Below are 15,937 nucleotides of genomic sequence, written 5' to 3' on the forward strand. Positions count from 1 at the left end.
ACTAAAACCGGGAAATGGAGGATCACTGTGTCGTCAAAATAACCCACGAAGGACCATGAGTGGCCAGTCATAAGCATGCACTAAAATGCTTGTCTGAAGAAGCTCTAAATGTGACAAAGCCTGGATCCAAGCGATAAGCATTCTGTAAATCTCCTTGATCTGGTAACTGCTATAATGTAATATCTTGCTTCATGTAGGTGAGCCATGCAATTTACTGAGAATCAGGGAGAGTTAGCACGGATAACCAATTTCTCCAAAGAATTAATGGCTTGTCCCATATACTTACTCATCTTCAAGCAATGGATAAAATGCTTCCCCGCCAACATCTCTCAGCCTCTGGGAGGGGTTATAAAAAAAAATTCAGGATTAAAAAGATGTTCTGCATTTAAAGTGATTAGTAAGGAAATAGCTAACATGACAGAATGGTCATCTACTACTCCATGATTATCTTGAACTTGGCTCTGAAAGAATCTCTTGCCTGTTTGAACCCTCAGAACTGATGCTTACTCCTTTAGCCTTTCGAAAGGTCAAAAGAAACCAAACCAAAGGGCTTCCTTCAAAACCGTTAAAGGTACGGTTTTGAGACTGGGCTTAAAGTGGAAGTTAGATAAACTCATGCTGGACAGTTTGTTCATTTATTACATTTCTGTACTGAAGGCTATCAATGGCTACTAATTATGATTGCTATATGCTACTTCCAGGACCAGAAGCAGCATGCTTCTGAATAACAGATGCTGTTATTCAACAGTTGCTAAGGAATAGCAGCGAAAGAAGCCTATTGCTCTCATGTCCTGTTTGTCCAAGAGGATAAAAGGGGGTTGGATAAATTCCTGCAGGAGAAGGCTATCAATGGCTACTAGCCCTGATGGTTGGGTGCTATCTGCAGTATTCGAGGCAGTAAGCCTGTGTGCTCCAGTTGCTGGGGAACATGGGTGGGAGGGTGCTGTTGCACCATGTCCTGCCTTGTTGGTCCCTGGCCGATGGCTGGTTGGCCACTGTGTGAACAGAGTGCTGGACTAGATGGAACCTTGGTCTGATCCTGCATGTCACTTCTTATGATCTTAAGAGGCATCTAGGCAAACAATGTGGGAAACAGGATGCTAGCCTGGATATGCCTTTGGTTTCATCCACCAGGCTCTTCTTATGTTCCCTCCTCTCGTGTTTGTGAATTAAATGTTGTGTCCGTACAGATGTTTTCATGGATAACTCTTAATCAGGTACATTTCTGATGCAGTGTTTGAAACAAGGAACTTGGTGTGTTTCAAATGCTGGGTGAGGAACACATCTGGGTTGGAGGGGAGGGGATTTGCACACAAGAAGGAGGATGCTACCGCACACCTTTCTTTACACTCCCTTAACAAACAAATGCTGTGAGATCTGCACCAATTCTAAGTCAATTTATTTATTTATTATTGCATTTATACCCTGCCTTTTTTCCTGCAAGGAACCCAAGGCGGCATATATAATTCTCCTCCTCTCCATTTTATCCTCACAACAACAACCCTGTGAGGTAGGTTGGGCTGAGGGTCTGTGACTGGCCCAAAATCACCCAGTGGGTTTCTATGGCTGAGTGGGGACTAGAACCCGGATCTCCTGACTCCCAGTCAGACACTTTAGCCACTACATCATACTGGCTCTCACTAACTTCACATTTAACCTTGAAAGTGCATTGGATTTTGAAAATCTCTGCATTGGAGGTATGTAGAAGCATTTTTGTTTCAGAAAAACACCACCACCAACCCCATCACTGCACCTTTGGTATTTCGGAAGCGCCAACTGTAGCATGCTTTAGGCACCAACTAAAGACCCATTTCTCTCCGCAGACTTTGCCTGAGTGAGTGTGCTGCTCCATCTGTTTGCTTGTGATTACGGTCTGGTATTAGTTTTGTCTTTATTCATGTTATTTAAATGCTTTAGCAATTATTATGTATTTTAACTGCATTTTAATGAATATCATGAAGTTAGTGTATTTAATTTTTTTGTGAATCACTTAGAGATATTTTTAGATAAAGTCAGCCGTATGTAAATGTATTAAATAAATAAATAAATAAATAAAATAAAGTAATATTTAACCAACGTTATTAAGTTTGACTTGGTAGATCTGAACACTTCATTTGTATTTACTTGAGAAAACAGTAAAAATTTCCTATCATACCAATTATACAGTGGCATCTGCTCCCACTGCCAAGAATCTCTTGAAGTAAAGGAAACAGACATGTTCATGAAGAAATTCTCCTGAAGCATCAGGAGAGCCCCTGACAAAGGAAGTGAGGCAGGTGGCTACTAGAAGGAGGGCTTTCTCCGCTGTGGCACCCCGGCTGTGGAACAAGCATCCAGAGAGGTCCGCCTGGCGCCTACACTGTACTCCTTTCGTCGCCAGCTGAAGACCTTTTTATTTTCTCAGTATTTTAACATTTAATTTAACTAAAATTTAAACTTTGCTGTTTTAATTCCATATTTTAACCTATATCAATTTTTGCTGTGTGGTTTTAATCCTGGTTGTGCTTTTTATATTGTATTTTGTATTTGTGTTTTTAAATTGTTGGTTGTTTTATTATGATCTTCGTGGTTTTAATTTTTGTTAACGACTCAGAGAGCTTTGGCTATTGGGCAGTATAAAAATGTAATAAATAAATAAATAAATAGAGAACAGCATGGGGCAAGGGGATTCAGCAGGGAGCAAGAGGCACCTCTTTCAATTTTGTGAATGTGTGTTTTGCTTTAAAAACAAGTGTGTGTGTGGGGGGGAAAGAAGCAGATAGCTATGGGATGACCTGCCCCCCCCCCCACTGCATAGATTCTCTAATTACTTGCCCAAGATGAAAAACAGAAAAATTCAGCCAGCCAGCTCAACATGTTAATTTGGACATAAAACTCACTGAGTTCAGTGAGGCTTCCTCCCATTTAAGCAGGCACCATTCATTCAGCTTGCAGCCTAGACAAAACGTGCGTGTTCAGGGGGAAACATACTCGCAAACCATGTGCTTTGGGTGTGTGTGTTTTTTTTTTTAAAAAAAGCATTGACTTTTAAAGGAAAGGGGGAAAAGTGAGGTGGCAGCTGCCATGGTTGGATTAGGATAATAATTAGGAAAATAAGGATATTAAGACACCTGCCTTTATTCAAAGAGGAAGGAAGGAAGCAATGCAGAACAGAGTAAACATTGCCCTGGGCAATACAGTGATGTGAGCATGCCTCTTCTCCTGTGCTGTGCGTAGCCTTGGGCCACAGTGCCTCGACAATGGTAGAATGAATGTCTGGTCATTAAATAGTAGCTGTCGGCAACGGGGAGGCCACTGGAGCATCAATAAGTGTCAGCCCACAAATGAATGAGCACTTCAGAAATAGCTGAAACCCCCCCATCCATTTTCCCTGGGATGTGAATGGGGTTGCAGAAGTAGAAGTGAGCATTGCCCTGGCAATGCAGGGGCACATGCGTGCTTCTTTTCTTGTGCAGTGCACAGTGTTCTCCCCCGTGGCCTCAGCAATGGTAGAATGGCATTTGATACTTCCTCTTTTCGTGAGGTAATCCAACCTAGGGCTTGTTTGCCCCGGCATGGATCCACAGTGGCGGCAGGTCATCTATATGACGCAGCCGCCATCACAGAGCCGTCCCGAGGCATTTCCCCAAAGCCCCACTTTAAAAAGTTTGGGCACTTACCCCGACTTTTTCAAGCCAGCGAGGGGCAGACCTGCATCTTACATCTATCCCACTCCTCCAGCTTTGCGCGGGAGGCACGTCCCCAGCCACTGGCGAACCCTGATTGGGTCACCATTGGCAGCAACAGGGGGAGGGGATGGTTCAGCAAGCCAAATGGTCACTGGGCCAGCTACGTCCCTCCATGGGCCCGCAGAGCAGTGCAGTTAAAGAAAACAAAACAAAACAAAGTGGAACCAAGTGTGGTGGGCCCAGACAGGTGGGAGGGGATGGCCAAACCATAAAAATAAATAAATGGAGGGGGCGCTGGCGCACCAGGACAGGGGGGAGGCAGCTCCTCCCTCCCCTCCTGTCACAACCCCCTCGCTCTCTCCTTCGGATGCCAGGCCTCTTCCCCACCTCCTCCAGGGAGAGCCAAGATCAGCCCGTCTTCCTGGGAGAGCAAGGTAAAGGGGGGCGGGGGGCGAGGACGGACGTCCCGAGCTACAGCGGCGCCCATCCAGTGGCGCAGCAGAGCAGCTCCTCTCTCCCCTCCTGTTACAACCCCCGCGTTCCCTCCTTCGCGTAGCAACAAGGTGAAGGAGCACAAACAGGGATTTGAGGGCTCACGGCACCAGTGCGCCGCCGTGAAGATGGGGCCCTAGACAGTCTTCTCTCTGCCTGGCACCTCAGCATTGGTGCTGTGATTATATGGGGCTTTATGACAGCAAAAAGAAATATTAAAGTAGTGGATGGTCACTACCTTCCTCCCCTAAAGGCGCAAACCCATGCGTGTTTAAACAGGAAAGAGTCCAACTCCCAGGACTTTTTTCCGTCTAAACATGCAGAGGGTGCCTTAAATATATCAACATGTGATTGTAGACCTTGGTATTGTGGCAACTCAGAAGCTCATGATGGAATAAACTGGTCAAAAGCGATCACTCTGATTGCAGTCCAGGGCCTCCAACCTCCAATGGTAGTTTTTCACTGAACAGAGGATGTAAATACAAATACATTATTATAGGCAAGTGAAAGCCTTATTTATTTTACATTATTGGATGTTTATATGCTTAGATTACTGTATTTTTGAATGAATAATAATAATATATTTATAAAAAAGATGTTCGCAGACATGACAGACGTGAAGATGGCTCTTTTAGTGCTCTGCCGGCTACAGCGCCAAAGATGAGCTGTTAACGGTAGACTAGAGTGCGCAGCGTGATTAAAGCTAATACCACCTTTCTGGCAATGATCTTAGACAATTCAGAGCCTACTCTGACGGTACAGGACTATCTTCTCGGGGGGATTTGCAGTGAAGTTTCAAGCCTTTTACTTCATGCAGCACTGATCCTCTTTTGATTACAGTCTGTTCCATCAGTGGCGCTTGGAGGGATCCGATTGCTAAGGAAAATCTTTCAGTTAATACTGCAAAGTTTGGCAAGGAAATTAGTGAGATTCAGACCAGATTTTCTCAAAAGAGAAAGATCTCTGCATTTAGTGTATTTCAATTTTATTGTTCAGAAACCCGGCAGCATAACCAAAGTAAGACTTTTATTTGTTCAGGTATTTATGTACCAATGAAACACTGAGACAAAATGTCTGCCAAGGGTATTCATACACTAAATACGCTGCCTCAAGTCTTTTCCCTGTTGTTCAAACTGCACAGGGGTAGGCTTTCTCTAGCTTGTAACTGATTATCCCACTGCTATTCCATTTTACTGTTTTTCGCCTTTTCCTTTATTTATTTAGTTTTGTCACTGTTTATTAATAGTGTATTTTAAACAGTGATTTTAATACGTTCATTTATAAATTGCTTAGACGTACCATATGAAGCTGTGCACAAATATTATTAATAAATAAATATGGTTAGTTGTAATCTTTTTTTTTTGCTGTTGTTCAAATTACATATGGGTAGCTGTGATTTATTACAATAATTACATTATTTTTGTAATGGTTCATTAATAGTGTATTTTAAACAGTGGTGTTTAATACGTTCATTTGTAAATTGCTTAGACACTATATGAAGCAATCCACAAATATTATTAATAAATAACTAAATATGGGTAGTTGTAATTCGGTTTGTTTTTTTGGCTGTTGTTCAAATTACATACGGGTATTTGTAATTTATTAAAATAATTTAATCTCAACTTGGTGTTATTGTGTTGAATATTAGGCTTTTAATTTATGTGAACTGCCCAGAGAGCTTTGACTATTGGGTGGAATAGAAATGTAAGAAATGCATGGCGGGGTGAAATGCCCAAGAGAAGTTGCACCGAATTTGCAATGCAACGAAAAAAGCATTCTCCCCCCCCCCCACAAAAAAAAGGCTAAAGTTGTATTCAAGCATTCGGCTTCAGAGTACAATGAACAGGCAACCAGGGGGAAGGGGGGGGAGCATGTTAGCCTTGTCCCACTTCATCCCTGTCACCCCCCACATTGAACATCTGCAGCTGTGGATCTTTTCCATCTTAAGCTTCCCATTCGATTTAGAACCCTGATTTTTAGTTGGATAGTTGTGCTTTCCATTGCTTTCTAGGGGACTTAGTAATGACTAAAGATTTTCCGAATTGTTCCCAACATGTTCCTAATGGAGATGAATAAGAACACTGTCAAACAAAAAAATAGCACACGACTTTCGTTTAAAGCAACTTTCAAGTTGTTTCCAGTTTTTCCAGCTTGTACTGATTAGAAATACCACAAATGTCAAAGTTTTATTACTATGTCTGCAACTCTCTGTCCCCCACCTCCCAAACAAGACCAATATATGCTTTATAGAATAAGAATGACCAAATAAAGGAAACTTCTAAGCTATTCTCTTTAACAGCTATAACAAGATATCTTTCAGTTACTGCATTCAAGCAAAATTACCAATGATATTTTCTTAATTAGATAAAAATTAAAAGCTAATGGGAGAGGGTGGGGATGGACTCTTGCGTATTGTAAAGGCAAGCTTTGCCGGCAAACTTTATAAATACTTCAACATGAGGAAACACTTTTTTCCACTTACATTTCTGAGCTGGCATAACGAAAGCGTCACAGTGGTGTCATCCAAAAGGAAGCTTCTGTCTCGCCCTTGTCCAAAGCTCTCTCCATCCTCAAACACAAAACTAAAAATTAAATTAAAAACACAGAAGACAGTTTTTAAAGCTCAACGTACAGAATTCAACACTTGATATAGGCATTGGATGGGCTGAACAATACAGAATAAAGCATTCCCGACCTTTGATCCTGTTGGCCAATGTTAGCTGAGGCGCGTTAAAATCCCAAACATCTGGAGGGCATTGGGTTTGGGAAGACTAACAACAAGAAATTCTGGGGTAACAAGAAATTGAAATAGTGTGTTTACTTTAGGCCACAATCCTAGGCAGTTGTGCCTCGGCTACTTGTAACCCTCCAAATTTGCAGAATCATTAGCACCCTACTCTGCATTTAAGCTGGATGGGCACTTTTGCCCATTTAGCAGAGACTTCAGGAAGGAAGAAGACTGGGGCAGCCATAGGATTTGTCATATGGCAGCCGCTCCAGTCTCCTCCCCTCCCCAGGAACGCCCCATTTCCCCACTGCTGCGCTCCATTTTGTAAGCCTGGAGAGGTAGTGGGCACAGTTCTTTCCGTGCCAGCTATGAGGGGAAGGGAGTGGGGAGCCTGATATCTTGGCTCCCAGCTTGAAGCACTGAATGAGCTCAGAGCTGGGACACCCAACAAACCTATGTCCCTCCAGACACTGTCTAGGGGACATAGGATTGCTTCTTCCAAAGCATATGTTTCAGGGCACATATATTACGCACACATTAGCAAACTGAGATTACAGATTCTGAAACGAAGATCCAAAAATTTGTACAATACTGACTGTACAGGCTCAACAATGCAACTGTTTTTTCAGACTGCAGACTTCCACTTTCTCCTTTAAAAACAATTTTCACTTTATTTTAGCATGTGACTATTTTATTCATGCTCAATTCCCAAAAGCAGGTGTTTTTTTTTCATTTCTTACATAGGAAGAGTGCAGATGGGTGGTTTTGAATGAATGATTTCCTTGTTGACAAGCTCTTTCTCCAAGTCTCCTCCAGCCAAGCACCAGAGATAATAAACTTCTTCAATCGACCTTTCTGCTAGGTAATCAGAGTTTTCTTCTATTAACAGAAGCCAACAAAGACAGTATTATGAACGGTCCAGCAACCCGTAAGATTTTTTCCCAACATTCAAAACATTTCTTTTAATGCTAGAAACAGAATAGGAGCAATTCCTCCTACTATGTTATTAAAGATAAACGATCTTCCCTTTGGAAGCACTAGAAGGAAAATCCCTGGGAAGACCAAGGCACCTGGACAAACTATGGGGATGCTCTTTAATGAGGGAGGGGAAACAGTGACAGAATGTCTCCATCTTGATTTGATAGCAGAAAAGAGAAAATGCAATGAATACACAAGGGAAACATTTATTAAATGCTTTATTCATTATTTAAAAGATGCTTCTCATCTTTAGCTTAATGGGATGCAGTGGCGGTACAGAACAGAGTGCACAATGTGTCTCCAAAATGTTTATGCTTGTACCACTTTTAATCTCTACTAAGATAAGACAGACTGCCCCTATGTGGTGCCCTCCAAATGTTTTGGACTGCAACTCCCATCAGCCCCAGTCAGAATGACCAATGATGGGAGTTGGGGCCAGGTTGCCTGAAGGATTGTCTTCTCCCATATACCCCTGCCCAGACTCCCCAAGAGTGCCTTCAGTGGTCCTTTAGTCCCTGCCAAAGGAAATGAAGTGGGTGGCTACTAAGAAGAGGGCCTTTTTGGTTGTGGAATGAGCTTCTCAGAGAGGCCTGCCTGGCACCTACATTGTGCTCTTTTTGGCACCAGGTGAATACCTTTTTATTTCCCCTTGAATTTTAGTATTTTTTCAGTCTCTATTAAATCTGATAGTGAATTTTAAATCTTTGCACTGCTGCTAGGTTCCATTTGGCTATTATTATTATTATTATTATTATTATTATTATTATTATAGACTGTAGTTTTAAACTTTAAACTTGCATTTAAGATTTTATGCTTTCATTTACTGTAAACCACCCAGAGAGCTTTGGCTATTGGGTGGTATAGAACCGTAATAATTTATAAATAACTAATAGTCTAAGAGGGCAATCCTATGGTTCCAGACAGAGTCGGGGGATACTTTGGATTTCTAGATCCAAGATCAGAGACACCGCTCCAACCTCAGACCCAGGAGTGCAAGCTCCCTGCCCCTCCCATTTCACAAAGGCCACCTTGGAGAGAAGGGAAAGGGGGAGGTTCTGTGGACAGAGAGAAGAGGAGAACAGGGCAGCTGGCTTATGGTGTATCTTCCGGCCACCCCAGCTTTATTCCCTCCCGCTCCGCGGAGCCCCAGCTAGATGTGTGAAATCGCCCATCTAGTTAAAATGCAGAGCGGGAGCAGCATGGAGGCAAAGAATGATTCCATGCTGCTCCGACTCTGCTCAGGATTCCCGTCAGTCTCCGAGTTTGGAGGCCTGATGGAAATCCATTGTGCCTGAACGGTTCTGTTGGGCTCCGGGCTGGGGACAGCTAGCTTGAGCTCTATCAGATTTATGGCCAATGCCAGTTGTCCTTCAGAAATCAACATCAAGGGCATTCAACACACTCCAGAGTTCAAGCTGAAATTCTCCTTTCTTTCTGACATATGAAGAGCTGCTATGTATCGAATCATAGCAATTCTCCTAAGGAATTTTCATCTCTAGGCATTCCAAACCGTGACTCCTGGTATCCATTTAACAGCACAGCTACTGATGAGGGCATTTCTATTATTTATTTATTTATTTATTGCATTTCTATACCGCCCAATAGCCGAAGCTCTCTGGTCGGTTTACAAAATTAAGACAATTCAAAGTATAAAACAACAGTATAAAACCATAATATAAAATACAGTATAAAAGCACAATCAAGATAAAAACAGCAGCAATGCAAAAATACAAATTTAAAATACAAATTTAAAACAGCAAAGTTAAAATTAATTTATAGACTGTTAAAATACTGGGAGAATAAAAAGGTCTTCACCTGGCGTCTAAAAGAATATAATGTAGGTGCCAATCTTTCTTATCTTTCAATCTCTATATTCTAGACTTACCTTTAAACAGCTGACTAATATCTTCAGGAAGAGTTAAGTTAGCACATCTTAGAGTGGGAGAGAAGAGGCTAGCAGGTTTGTGGAAGGTTGGGTATAAAGATGAGATTTCACTAAATACTGGGTCACTCAATAACTTGTCAGGAGTAGGCCTTGAGGAAAAGAGGAGGAGGAGGAGGGGGAAATTATCAAATTCTTTTGAAAATGAACTGCTTAAAATATATTTATGAAAATCCAAATAGAAAATGTACATGCACATTTGTATACATAAAGCAGCTTCTACACTGTATACCTTTTCCATGTAAACTCACACTTACAGTTCATCCTCATGCATCTTTACTTCAAGTAAGTCCCACTGTGTTCAATGGTTCTTATTGCATTGCCCATGCAAGATAGCATACAGTTGATCTTACTCTTGCTTGCATTTAGCAGCTTCTGTGCACACTGTATATCTTTAAGCTCTTCAAGTACGTGAAAGGGTTGAGGGGAGACATGATACTTCAGAGGAGGGCCAGGATCTCTTCTCGATCATCCCAGAGTGGAGGACATAGAATAATGGGCTCAAGTTACAGAAAGCCAGATTTCAGCTGGACATCAGGAAAAACTTCCTGACTGTTAGAGCAGTACGACAATGGAACCATTCCCTAGGGAGGTCGTGGGCTCGCCCAAACTAGAGGCATTCAAGAAGCAGCTAGACAGCCATCTGTCAGGGATGCTTTAAGGTGGATTCCTGCATTGAGCAGCGGGTTGGACTCAATGACCTTAAGGACCCCTTCCAACTCTACTATTTTATGATTCTATGCCTTATTACTGTGGGCTGATCTATACCAAGCAGGATATAACACTTTTAAAACGTTATGAAAACAGCATATGTAATGTGCCCCGGCCTGAACAGTTGTCATAACCATTATAAATCATTATAAGCATTAGTGTAGATCCTGCCAGGGTAATAAGGCATATTACCCAGTATTATGTTTTGCAACTGTGTTACCTTCTTAATCTACAACCAATCATGAAAAAACAGTTGCATCTTGGTGAATTTAATTGCTCATGTAGGTGGTCTACTTATGTAAATAAGAGAAACAGTAGGGAGTTATGCAACAGCTACAGCAGCAATGTTTGTGAACAATTTTTCTTGAGTGTCTCCTATTCACTGCTCCTGAGATATGTGTTACATTGCTCATGCAAGGATTTCACTTGTGCGAGCTGTTAAATTTATTTATTTATTTTATTTAAAACATTTATATCCCTCCCTATATCATTAAGATCTCAGAGCAGCGTACAGATAAAAACATACAGTATAAAACAATAAATATACACAAAAACAAATTAAACCATGATTCAAGTTAAAACAATATATAATTTAAAAGCAATAAAAGCAGTTAAAACAATGTGCCAGTGAGTTAAATGTGACGGATCATAACGTATGAACTGGCCCTTAGATCTCAATCTTTGTAGAAGAACAATATAATATGCTATTTAAGTTGCAACAACAAAAATGTATTTCAAATTCTGCACTGCCTTAATTGCTTATCTAGCACAAAAGAGAAGAGAACATTAATGAATCTTATCCTGACTTCCCCTGACTATCCCAAAAGATCAGCCATTGCTGATAGTCCTGGGACCACACACTATATTTCTAGGAATACACCTATAATATAAAGTGTGACAGGGAGGAAAAACCCACTTTTGTTTGCAAGTATCATACAGGTATGCTTGTTAGGAATCTGTGATTGGCTGCAACTCCCAGTGTAGCATACACCTGGTGGCAAACCTGGCATTGCCTCTGCATAATTTGCAAAATGGCCCAGGTAGAGACTAAATGTATGACCGCTAGATGTATTACTTCCCAAAAGGGGATCATACTTCTGTACACCCACTTAATTGGACCGGAATCTCTTAATAGATCTATACTGTGTATACATATATTAGATGTATATATAGCTAATAGATGTTTGTACAACTAACAGAAATCAAATCGGATTGCCACATATGGCTGTCATTTTTTAAGGTAAGTAGGAACATAGTGTTGCAGCACAACAGTTCTATTTCCTTTACCTTAAGCACATTTTGCCAATGTATTTTAAGTGTGCACTCACCGTCTGGAAGGCTGGAATGTAAGACACTTCTGCAGCAGAGCTAAAGTATTTTCAGGAACTTCCTGGTACATCAAAGTATAAAAACCATAGTCAAAGTTTGCAGATTATATTGGATGAAGTAAAGCATGTCAAAAATGTGCTTCATTTTTAATTAAAGTGCAAAGAGAACTATGGCCATAGCTAGACCTAAGGTTTATCCCTGGATCATCCAGGGGTCAAACCTGTTCATTTAGGTGACACACAGGGGATCCAGTGCTCAGGCAGGGGTGAACCCTGGATGATCCCAGGATAAACCTTTCGTCTAGCTGTGGCCTATGTTTCTGTTTGACTAGTAAGTGTCTAAAGCACATTATAAAAGCTGTGCCTTCTGGTTTGGCTAAAATTTGTAAAATACGATGCTGTGTGAAAAAGTACTTCCTTTTATCTAGCCTGAATCTCCCCCCCAATCAGCAATATATTTTTGTCATGTGCCAATTACGACGGAGCAGAAGGGATTTCATTTGTCAGACAGTGATGAACATTCATTCATAGAAAATCTCATTAACATCGTAGACTATTAAGCTGAACTTTCAGTCTTTAATCAGTAGAGCTTCTCTACACATTTTTGCTGAATGTGTGACTCCATGCAGATTCACTGCAGTATGTTAGTTCAATAAATGACATTCAGAAGGGCAGGCTTTGTATACTGGTTTAAAAATGTACTCAAATTGGATTAATTCCTGTTTTGAGGTTGGGACAGTCCCGAATAAGCTGAGTTTGCAATATTAAACACACACACAACTAAACACATCCTAACTAAGAAATAAGCATTTGTTACAGTGCAAGAGAAGTGAAAATGACAATGGATTGGATAAAGAGTTTTGGACATACAACAGGGCTGATAGAAGTGGACATTCCCATTCTCTATACCCCACAACAGCCCCTCCCTCACCCAAATGCAACACGTCACTCATCAGCGTTGAGGAACGCTGATGAGTGACGGGAGGGCGAAGAGGGTATCCCTGAAAATCCGGAAGATGGGTGGAGCTCTGGTCTCGGAAGGTGCTTTCATCTTTCACCTCTGCCTCCTATAGCACAGCGCATTCCTGAGAATCACACTTAATGAGAAGCCACCATGGGAGAATTTCCCTACAGCCCCACCACAAATTTAAATGACAGGGGTGCACCAGAGCTTGTAATTACCCTATTTCTTCGATTGTAAGACGCACTTTTCCCCCCATATAAACATCTCTAAAAATGGGGTGCGTCTTAGAATCGCGGGTGTGTCTTAGGGGTTTTTTTTTTTCTGTTGGTGGTACTGAAATTTGTGTGCGTCTTACAATCGATGGCGTCTTACAATCGAAGAAATACGGTACATGCAAATCCGGTGAGGTGGGTTGTTGGGGTGGTTAAACAAGCCACCCAGAACCCATGGGTTGTTTTAGGGTTGCAGAGGCTTGTCAACCACTCCAACAATCCACCCTCAAAGGGTTTGCACATATGGTGTGCCCTGCCCCGGCGCAAATATTCAAAATGGCTGCCATTTCCATGACGAGGAGTTCCACAGTGAAATTAACCTACTTGGTTCTCATTACATGCTAATGTCTCTGTGTAGCATTTGGTGGGGCTGAAGGGGCTGCAATGGTAAAGAGAAGGGGAGAATCCACTTCCACCAGTCCTGTTGCACATGCCGAAATCTGGATCCACCTCACTGAATTTTGGAACAAATATTTCACGGAAAAGCTCCCAACTCTGTGATAATAAGTTAATAAGGCTATAATTAAGCAATACAGAGAAATAAATATTTTCCGACCTTAATAATATCCAGACACCCATGTTCCTCAGCCAATACTGTTATGATATCATCCACACATCCTGTAAAAGAGAACAGTAGGAGGAACAAATGTTATCAATGTGACATTGCTCAAAGAGAAACCAGAAATCTGTCCCCTTCTTAGGGACACTCATCACCACCACCATATACACAGAAAAGAGCTTCACACTCCCATATGGTCAAGAACCAAGGTTTAGATCCAGAGTTGTGTGGAACAGATCTCCACAAATTGGATGATCCTGCAGGTGGAACGAGGGAGTGAGGTGATTTTCTATTATCCCCTTTTCCTCTGCCCTGCAGCACCCCTTGCCTCCAAAAATCTGCTATGGAGGGTTGCAGAACCCTCCAGAAAAACAGGCACAAGTGGCACCACTTCGGATGTGAACCAGCCTCTGCCTCTCTCACTAGCTCATCACAACAGCCTCATAGCAAACAACAACATTGAATAATAGAGTTGGAACGGGCCTATAAGGCCAATGAGTCCAACCCTCTGCTCAGCACAGGAATCCACCTTAAAGCATTACCTGACAAATGGCTGTCCATCTGCCTCTTGAAGGCCTCTAGTGTGAAAGAGATCACTAGATGGCCTTCTCCTCCAGGAATTTATTCAATCCCATTTCAAAGGCTTCTAAATTGGTGGCCATCACTATAATTTATGGTGAATTCCATAGTTTAACTCTGCACTGTGTGTAGAAGTACTTCCTTTTATCTATCCTGAATGTTCCACCAATCAGTTTCATGGGATGACCCCAGGTTTTAGTATTATGGGAGCGGGAGAAAAATGTCTGCCTATCCATATTCTCTTCACCATGCATCATTTTGTGCACATCTATCATGTCTCCCCTTAGCCTCCTTTTCCCCCAAGCTAAACAATCCCAGCTGTTGTAACCTTCCCTTATAGGGGAGATGCTCCAGCCCCTGGATCATTTTAGTTGCCCTTTTCTGTACTTTTTCCAGCAGTACAACATTGTAGTGGAGGCTAAGGGACCTACGCTTTCTTTGGTGCCTTTAAAACACAGATGTTGAACCACTTTCAGCCTGAGGGCCAAACTCAACTTTGGAGAAGGTTTCAGGGGCCGCATTCCAGTGGCAAGTGGGGTCAAAAGCAAAAGGTTCAAAGCTGAAAATACCTGTATATTTTAGCTTAAAGCTCTTACTACTAATAACTAAGCCTTAGGAGAGACATTTCAATCTTTTAGAAAGGGGAACAAAACTAGTGATTAGCAGGCAGGGGAAAGGGGGTACAGTCAAGAGAAGGAGGAGAAGGCATGGCTATATTGGGAACTCCGGAGGGCCCAATTGAAGCCCAATTGAAACCCAGGTGAGCTGGATTTGGGCCAAATGTTATTCCTTTATATTTGCAAACTATTTGCTGCATTATGGATATCACTAAAAAAAATGAATCACCATGATAAGCAGCAGTTCTTACTTTCCGCCTTCTTAAAATACTTTTATATCTTTAGTATTCTCTTTTAATAGGATTATTACCTTTATGTACAGTGCTGGTTTAATGTGTGTTTTAACTTCCCAACTTTCACATGCACTGAAAACATTGCACCCCACCCCCACCCCAAGTCAGTATTATGACCTTGGATTCATCTGGGATTTTATAAAGTCTTCGTGCCCTGCAGTTATATTTACATTACTCACCAAGATTAAGTATAAGTTTTAGTCTTTCAGCTACATCTAAACTCTGGAACAGCTTTCTGCCCTAAAGGAACAATAAGGTATGTGATTAATGAAGAATCTTTATGAAGTGCATGACCATTGTGTGCTCTTAAATCTTGTATTAAGAAAGAAATCCATGACGATAATAGTTTTGTTTTATGTAATCATTTTTTGCTTACCTAAGTAACATATGCAGGCCAATTTAAAACTGCTGTGCCAACTTGAAAGCCATGACTATATGAGTGGTTAAGATATCAACAAAATGCAGTGATAGGAAAAAAATGGTAAATAGTATGGTAACGTGTAATTCTCAATGTTGCTTCCCCCCACCCCCCTACAATGGTCAAGTTAACTGCTAAAAGTTTTGCTTTTGGAACAGTGAAAAAGAAAATAAACTCTGGCTTCACCAGGAGCACTGTCCTAAGGTAAATGGTAAATCTTACAAACGTTGAAGGTAATTGCTCCTTTCTGTAGAGGCAACCATAGACATAATTCTACCACTCAAGAGGTGAAGACCCTTTTAACACTTTTCCTAAAGTATTTCCTGTGTACGTTATAATATTTTACCTTCTTCTGCATTATTTCCTGTACGCTGCCGAAATAACCAAC

At 41.4% G+C, this 15,937-nt stretch overlaps 1 protein-coding gene across 1 annotated transcript in view; it reads right to left on the reverse strand.

Moving 5' to 3' along the window:
- TBCK (TBC1 domain containing kinase) overlaps positions 1-15,937 on the reverse strand; it is a 97,378-nt gene that overhangs the window by 51,133 nt on the left and 30,308 nt on the right. The window contains exons 6-12 of the mRNA XM_063135648.1: positions 15,311-15,371; positions 13,640-13,701; positions 11,848-11,909; positions 9,752-9,900; positions 7,629-7,767; positions 6,643-6,742; positions 287-336 (exon numbers count right to left, since the gene is read on the reverse strand). Coding sequence (XP_062991718.1) covers positions 287-336; positions 6,643-6,742; positions 7,629-7,767; positions 9,752-9,900; positions 11,848-11,909; positions 13,640-13,701; positions 15,311-15,371 — 623 coding nt within the window. The remainder of the gene's footprint in view (positions 1-286; positions 337-6,642; positions 6,743-7,628; positions 7,768-9,751; positions 9,901-11,847; positions 11,910-13,639; positions 13,702-15,310; positions 15,372-15,937) is intronic.

Source organism: Elgaria multicarinata, chromosome 10 (assembly GCF_023053635.1).
Source record: "Elgaria multicarinata webbii isolate HBS135686 ecotype San Diego chromosome 10, rElgMul1.1.pri, whole genome shotgun sequence".
In the NCBI taxonomy this organism is placed as follows: Eukaryota; Metazoa; Chordata; class Lepidosauria; order Squamata; family Anguidae; genus Elgaria; species Elgaria multicarinata.